Raw genomic sequence first — 7,943 nt, 5'->3', positions numbered from 1 at the left:
CAGAGGGTGAGTGAGTGAGCACCCTGAGACTGTGAGTGAACCCGGCACACGCCCTCTCACCTGGTCATTTTTATTAATTACTCTTTCTAATCTATCAGATTACTTTCATTCTGCAGTTTTAAAAATTAATACAGCACTGTTGCTTCACGGCGCCAGGGACACAAGTTCGATTCCCGGCTTGGGTCACTGTGTGTGCGGAGTATGCACGTTCTCCCCGTGTCTGTGTGGGTTTCCTCCGGGTGCTCCGGTTTCCTCCCACGAGTCCCGAAAGACATGTTGTTCGGTGAATTGGACATTCTGAATTCTCCCTCTGTGTACCCGAACAGGCGCCGGAATTTGGTGACTGGGGAATTTTCACAGTTACTTCATTGCAGTGTTAATGTCAGCCTACTTGTGACACTAATAAAAATTATTATTATTAAACCTGCATTTGCAGACCTCTCCCTCTTTCCAATTGTCTCACTGATCCTTTTTAAAAAACTAGCTCACCAAGTGTGAATATAAAACATTTTGCAACCCTGTCTGTGTGGTGCAAGGTAGGTGGATTGGCCACTCTATATTGCCCCGTAATTGGAAGAAAAAGTAAAATAAATAAAACATTTTGCATATTCCCCTTTAAAATTGGCCACACCTATTTGTTTTGTTGCAATAATGCAATATTTTCACTGCTACCCAATCTTGGTTTATGTGGGGTGAAACCTCCACTCCTCAATGTTAATCTTAAAAATATGGGATCTTTAATCTGTGACCAACTTTGATTTTACATGAAACACAAACTTGGAAACCCCATACCATCAGCCAGTATAACAGGGACGATTCCAACAAAGTCCCACAATAATTGTCACCATCACCCATTAGCATTTTAAATCTTATCTTCAAATGAAAAATTAGCTTCAATATTTGACAGATTTCTTTGACTGACTGTGCTTTCTTGGAAAGTATTTTATAGAAGCCTCAAGGCCAGTGTCTTTTTAAAGAGCTAACCTTGAACTGGGCAGATTCTCAGCCATTTGTCACAATGCATCGTACTGAAGAAAGGATAAAGTTTCTCTGTGAATTCACACACAGCGAAAGTGTAGAGGTAAGACTTTGTGTCTGCACTATAGAATGAAACTATACTGCAATCACAACTCAGATAAACCCCAATCTTCCTGGGAATCTCATGGACATGAATATCGAATTTATTGGCAGAGTTTGCCTGAAATTTATCCTTTGCCCTCCCAATTGTCCAGAACCCTTTTCCTGGTATCAGTTCAACATCTGTTTTCCTCTCCACGGACTCTGTGGCTACTCCCAGAGTCCAATGTCGATTCCCCGCAACCTCTACCTCCCAGTAGTGTGCGCCTGATGTGAATCCCTCTGATCCCAGCACAGATTCCCAGACTGTAAACCTCTCATCATTCTCATCGACACTCCTCTCTGTCCGGGTCAATCTCACGTTCTTCAGATCCTTAGATACCTCAAGCTTTGGATTGGCTGTTTCTGTATCCAGGGTTACAGGGGCTGGATGAAAAGGGAGAATTATTCAGAGCTTAAATACAGACTGTGAGGTTTGCTTAAACCAATTAACAAAAATGTTTGAAAAACCAAATGAAACAAGAGGTATCGTAACAATAATCACAACGTGAAGAACAACCATTTACATTTCGATTGCATTCCTGGCTAATAGAAAACACTTTAAAGAAAGGCAGCAAATAGGGAACAACAGGATTTCAACAGGAAGTTTGGAGAAAAGTGTCAGAATGGACAGATTTGAGGAGAGAGATCCAAAGGGACAGGATGTGGTTGATAAAAGAACGGCCAATAGAGTTTAATTTGTGAAAGTAAGGAGAAAGCAAGGCTCAAGTTGACGAAAATGCAGATGAACGTAATAGCGATGATGCTAGGAATGTATAATTAAAAGTGGTCAATGTAACAGAGATGGTAAAAATAATAAAGATTGGGTTGGAATCCCCATATCAACGGCTACGTGCCGGCTGAAATGGAGAATTCCCGGGCGTTTTACGATGCCAAAATCGGCGCTGAACCCTCACCGTTGAGGGGCTAGCAGCGGCGCCGGGTAAAACCCCCGTGCCAAAAACAGACGGGTCAGTGGCCACGCATGCGCAAGGCGATGACCTGAAGCGCTTGCGCCGTACAACATGATGCTGGCCATGTGCAGACCCAACCTGCCAAATACGGTCCTGCAGGCCATCTCCTCCCCCCCCCCCCCCCCCTCAGATTATGCTAGGAGTCCAACAAAGGACGAGTGACAATAATTCAAGTGTCAGTCACAAAATCAAGAAAATTAGAAAATCAAACTAAATATTTCTCAGGATCTGCCCTCGAAAAGGCAAGAATTATTTCGAGCCTTGGAGAAGAAAGATACATTGTCAGTGAGCACAGGGCTGAGTAGAGGAAATGTCTGCTCAGAAGTGGAAAGGATGAAAGAGGCAGAGGCTGGTGTGTGAAGGACCTTGGCTTTTCACTAAAGAAAACCATGATTTCTGCACATTAGAGAGCTGGCTTTTTCTGGGTTCGCTGCCTGGATAGACCCCCAGCCATGCGCACAGGATCATTTTAAAGACACTGCCCTCAATTTGGCAGCCATTCCAGATGACAGATGAAAAACTGTGATCCGGATACCTGCTGTTTGCCAATATGCTGGTGTTTAAGACTCTCATCCAGCAATATAAAGGGGGGATCAGTTGCAGTCAAATTGACCTAAATATTCATCACCATAACTTGAGGATCTTACCTTCACACTCAGAAATCTTCTTCCAATCTGAAAACAGAGATAATAAACAAATTAAACTGAAGAAATCAGCATGTAAAGAATTCCACAGAAAAATAATTCATGTGCGTTTTTAACTGATGGCCGTAAACAGGAATACATACGCCGCTCGGGCTGGGCGGCTCGTATTTTAGCCGGCGCAGACATGATGGGCCAAGCAGCCTCTTTCGGTGCTGTAAACTTTCCATGATGGGATGATTCAAAATGACTCGGGCACCGGTGGTGCAGCAGAGCCACTATCCAAATCGGCAAGGGAGAAATGTGGAGCATAATCTCGTCCCACTGGGTCACTGCCCTTTTCAACATTGCATCAAATTTCATGACAATTGGGGCAGGTGCATTTTGTGTCCTGCTGATGTGCAGGGACAAGGAAGGAGATGGGACAGATCGGCTAACATCAGCCAGAGATCCTGATACAGTAGTTTCTCTGAACGCTACACACTATTGCGAACCAGCCAGCCAGGACTTGGTCCCAGGGGAAGTGGGTTTGTAGATTTAAAATTTCTGTGTCTGAACAATACACCATGAATTTCAATGTCTGTGTTACCAATTTCCTGATATTCAGAATTGATGTGGGCAGCCACAGCAAGACACACCTTACATTTTACACACACTGACGACGGTGCACAATTGTTAACACATACATAAACACACCACATACATTGCAGGAAGGGGCTGAATTAATTACATCAATTCTAAGTGTATAAAATTGCCCCCACTAGAAATCCTTTAATGTTTTCAGAAGATAGAGAGGAATTCTCGGTTCTCTCGGCGGTGGGAGGCGGGGTGCTGTTCACTGGCAGCGGGATTCTCTGTTCTCTCGGCGGTGGGAGGCTGGGTGCTGTTCACTGGCAGCGGGATTCTCTGTTCTCTCGGTGGAGGGAGGCAGTGTGCTGTTCACTGGCAGCGGGATTCTCTGTTCTCCCGGCGGTGGGAGGCGGTGTGCTGTTCACTGGCAGCGGGATTCTCTGTTCTCTCGGCGGTGGGAGGCGGTGTGCTGCTCACTGGCAGCGGGATTCTCTGTTCTCTCGGCGGTGGGAGGCGGTGTGCTGTTCACTGGCAGCGGGATTCTCTGTTCTCTCGGCGGTGGGAGGCGGTGTGCTGCTCACTGGCAGCGGGATTCTCTGTTCTCTCGGCGGTGGGAGGCGGTGTGCTGTTCACTGGCAGCGGGATTCTCTGTTCTCTCGGCGGTGGGAGGCGGTGTGCTGTTCACTGGCAGCGGGATTCTCTGTTCTCTCTGCGGTGGGCTGTTCACAGGCAGCGGGATTCTCTGTTCTCTCGGCGGTGGGAGGTGGTGTGCTGTTCACTGGCAGCGGGATTCTCTGTTCTCCCAGGGGTGGGAGGCGGTGTGCTGTTCACTGGCAGCGGGATTCTCTGTTCTCTTGGCGGTGGGCTGTTCACTGGCAGCTGGATTCTCTGTTCTCCCGGCGGTGGGAGGCGGTGTGCTGTTCACTGGCAGCGGGATTCTCTGTTCTCTCGGCGGTGTGCTGTTCACTGGCAGCGGGATTCTCTGTTCTCTCGGCGGTGGGAGGCGGTGTGCTGTTCACTGGCAGCGGGATTCTCTGTTCTCTTGGCCGTGGGAGGCGGTGTGCTGCTCACTGGCAGCGGGATTCTCTGTTCTCTCGGCGGTGGGAGGCGGTGTGCTGTTCACTGGCAGCGGGATTCTCTGTTCTCCCGGCGGTGGGAGGCTGGGTGCTGTTCACTGGCAGCGGGATTCTCTGTTCTCTCGGCGGTGGGAGGCTGGGTGCTGTTAACTGGCAGTGGGATTCTCTGTTCTCTCGGCGGTGGGCTGTTCACTGGCAGCGGGATTCTCTGTTCTCTCGGCGGTGGGAGGCGGTGTGCTGTTCACTGGCAGCGGGATTCTCTGTTCTCTCGGCGGCGGGAGGCGGTGTGCTGTTCACTGGCAGCGGGATTCTCTGTTCTCTCGGCGGTGGGAGGCGGTGTGCTGCTCACTGGCAGTGGGATTCTCGGTTCTCTCGGCGGTGGGAGGCGGTGTGCTGTTCACTGGCAGCGGGATTCTCTGTTCTCCCGGCGGTGGGAGGCGGTGTGCTGTTCACTGGCAGCGGGATTCTCTGTTCTCTCGGCGGTGGGAGGCGGTGTGCTGTTCACTGGCAGCGGGATTCTCTGTTCTCCCAGCGGTGTGCTGTTCACTGGCAGCGGGATTCTCTGTTCTCTCGGCGGTGGGAGGCGGTGTGCTGTTCACTGGCAGCAGGATTCTCTGTTCTCTCGGCGGTGGGAGGCGGTGTGCTGTTCACTGGCAGCGGGATTCTCTGTTCTCTCGGCGGTGGGAGGCGGTGTGCTGTTCACTGGCAGCGGGATTCTCTGTTCTCTCAGCGGTGGGAGGCGGTGTGCTGTTCACTGGCAGCGGGATTCTCTGTTCTCTCGGCGGTTTGCTACTCACTGGCAGCGGGATTCTCTGTTCTCTCGGCGGTTTGCTACTCACTGGCAGCGGGATTCTCTGTTCTCCAGGCGGTGGGAGGCGGTGTGCTGTTCACTGGCAGCGGGATTCTCTGTTCTCTCGGCGGTGGGAGGCGGTGTGCTGTTCACTGGCAGCGGGATTCTCTGTTCTCCCAGCGGTGGGAGGCAGTGTGCTGCTCACTGGCAGTGGGATTCTCTGTTCTCCAGGCGGTGGGAGGCGGTGTGCTGTTCACTGGCAGCGGGATTCTCTCGGTTCTCTCGGGGGTGGGAGGTGGTGTGCTGTTCATTGGCAGCGGGATTCTCTGTTCTCCCGGCGGTGGGAGGGGTGTGCTGTTCACTGACAGCGGGATTCTCTGTTCTCCAGGCGGTGGGAGGCGGTGTGCTGCTCACTGGCAGCGGGATTCTCTGTTCTCCCGGTGGTGGGAGGCGGTGTGCTGCTCACTGGCAGCGGGATTCTCTGTTCTCTCGGCGGTGGGAGGCGGGGTGCTGCTCACTGGCAGCGGGATTCTCTGTTCTCCCGGCGGTGTGCTGTTCACTGGCAGCGGGATTCTCTGTTCTCCCGGCGGTGGGAGGCGGTGTGCCGTTCACTGGCAGCTGGATTCTCTGTTCTCTCGGCGGTGGGAGGCGGTGTGCTGCTCACTGGCAGCGGGATTCTCTGTTCTCTCGGCGGTGGGAGGCGGTGTGCTGTTCACTGGCAGCGGGATTCTCTGTTCTCCCGGCGGTGGGAGGCTGGGTGCTGTTCACTGGCAACGGGATTCTCTGTTCTCTCGGCGGTGGGAGGCGGTGTGCTGTTCACTGGCAGCGGGATTCTCTGTTCTCTCGGCGGTGGGAGGCGGTGTGCTGCTCACTGGCAGCGGGATTCTCTGCTCCAGCCATACTCATGGGAATTCCCATTGATGTCACCCCACATCACTGGGAAAACGGGACCAGAGAATGCTGTCGCCAGTGGACGGCTGGGAATTCTGGCCATAGACTCTGGGAAGGAAATATTTCATTGAATGTTACAGAACGTTCGGTGATCTTGACTGTGCTGGTGCTTTGAAAGTGTCACCCAATTTCCCTCTCTCCCACTCTTTCCCTGTAGACTTCCACATTTTTCCTGTTCAAATATATATCCAGCTCTCTTTAGAAAGTAACAAAAGTCTTGCTGTTGGATGGATTGGACATTCTGAATTCTCCCTCGGTGTACCCGAACAGGCACCAGAATGCAGCGGCTAGGGGCTTTTCACAGTAACTTCATTGCAGTGTTAATGTGAGCCTACTGTGACAATGAAGATTATTAGATGCTGCTTCTACCACCCTTTCAGTAATACATTCAAGATCACAAACTCACGATGTAAAATGTTTGCACATCTCCCATCTGGTTCTTTTCCATCCCTCCTGCCGATAGTTTCTCCTTATTTACTCCATGAAAACCCTTCATAAACCTCTCTCTGTATTTGCCCATTCAATTAGCCACCGAAAGTTATGTCTGGTCATTAACAGTGCACTTTCAAAACTGACAATTGTTAAAGACTGCAATCAACCTTTCCAACAATGAACACGTCGCCTACAAATACACCAACAAAGTGTGCACATCACCACCAATCTGTCCTGGTCCACCCGCGTCGCGCTACGACCAAGAAAGCACAACAACGCCCATACTTCCTCAGGGAATTTCCGTGTCCACATTGACTCTTACCAATTTTTACAGATGCACCATAGAAAGCATCGTATCTGGCTGCATCACAGCCTGGTATGGCAACTGCTCGACCCAAGACCGTAAGAAACTACAGAGAGTCGTGAATACAGCACAGTCCATCACGCAAAACCGCCCCCATCCATCAACTCTGTCTACACCTCCCGCTGCCTTGGGAAAGCGGGCAGCAAAATCCAAGTCCCCTCCCACCCGGGTTATTCTCTCGTCCAACCTCTTCTACCGGACAGGAGATCGAAAAGTCTGAGAAATCGCACAAACAGATTCAAAAACAGCTTCTTCCCCACTGTTACCAGACCCCTAAATGACCCTCTCAGGACTGAACTGATCTCTCCACACATCTTCTCGACTGAGTAATACTACATTCCACATGCTCAACCGATGCCTGTGCCTATGTATTTACATTGTGTATATCTCGTATGTCCTATGTTTTTTCATGTATGGAATGATCTGTCTGGACTGTACGCAGGACAATATTTTTCACTAGACTTCGGTACATGTGACAATAAACCCAAATCTAAACCCAAATCCAAATTTAACCAAAACAATCTCAGTCTTTCAGGTTTTGAATTTTCCAGAGAGACTTTTTAAAAATGTTACATTTTTAAAGTGCATTCCTTTCTTTCCATCTCTTCACTCCTCTGTTGTTAATCCAATTTTTATTCCCCTCTCTTTTCTGTTTACAGTTCAATATTGAATTTATCCCCTTGCATTTACCCTCCTCAACGTTTCTGAGTTTATTCCTCAATCTCATTGGTTCAGGAGATTGACTGTTTGCTCCATCGTTCTCTCAGGTCCCAGATGGTGTTTCCCTCCTTTTGCTGTTATCAGTTGGCGTCTTCAGTAACTTTTGTGGGTGAAGCATATTTGAGGTGCAAGGTTCAGGAGAATTCTCACCAAGTCCTCCTGAAGCAACGTCTGACTCTCTGGATTGAAGTTTCATTCAGGGGATAGGAACCCAACATGTGTGCGAGTTCCAGGTCCCGAGTGGCATGGTGTGTTCTAGACACACCCACCATGATTTTGAAATGGCAGTTAAAGGCAGGGAGCAGGTTT

The 7,943-nt window shown here is 49.9% G+C and overlaps 1 protein-coding gene across 2 annotated transcripts in view; it reads right to left on the bottom strand.

Annotated features, from left to right (window-relative positions):
• Positions 1–270: 270 nt before the first annotated feature.
• LOC119976630 (butyrophilin subfamily 1 member A1-like) overlaps positions 271–7,943 on the bottom strand; it is a 35,054-nt gene continuing 27,381 nt past the window's right edge. For both annotated transcript variants that reach the window (XM_038817266.1, XM_038817265.1), the window contains 2 exons: positions 2,738–2,764; positions 271–1,503 (listed from right to left, as the gene is read on the bottom strand). In XM_038817266.1, coding sequence (XP_038673194.1) covers positions 980–1,503; positions 2,738–2,764 — 551 coding nt within the window. In that variant the 3' untranslated portion in view covers positions 271–979. The remainder of the gene's footprint in view (positions 1,504–2,737; positions 2,765–7,943) is intronic.

Source organism: Scyliorhinus canicula, chromosome 13 (genome assembly GCF_902713615.1).
Source record: "Scyliorhinus canicula chromosome 13, sScyCan1.1, whole genome shotgun sequence".
NCBI lineage: Eukaryota > Metazoa > Chordata > Chondrichthyes > Carcharhiniformes > Scyliorhinidae > Scyliorhinus > Scyliorhinus canicula.
Note: the sequence above shows the minus strand (reverse complement) of the source record. Positions and strands in the feature narration are given on the sequence as shown.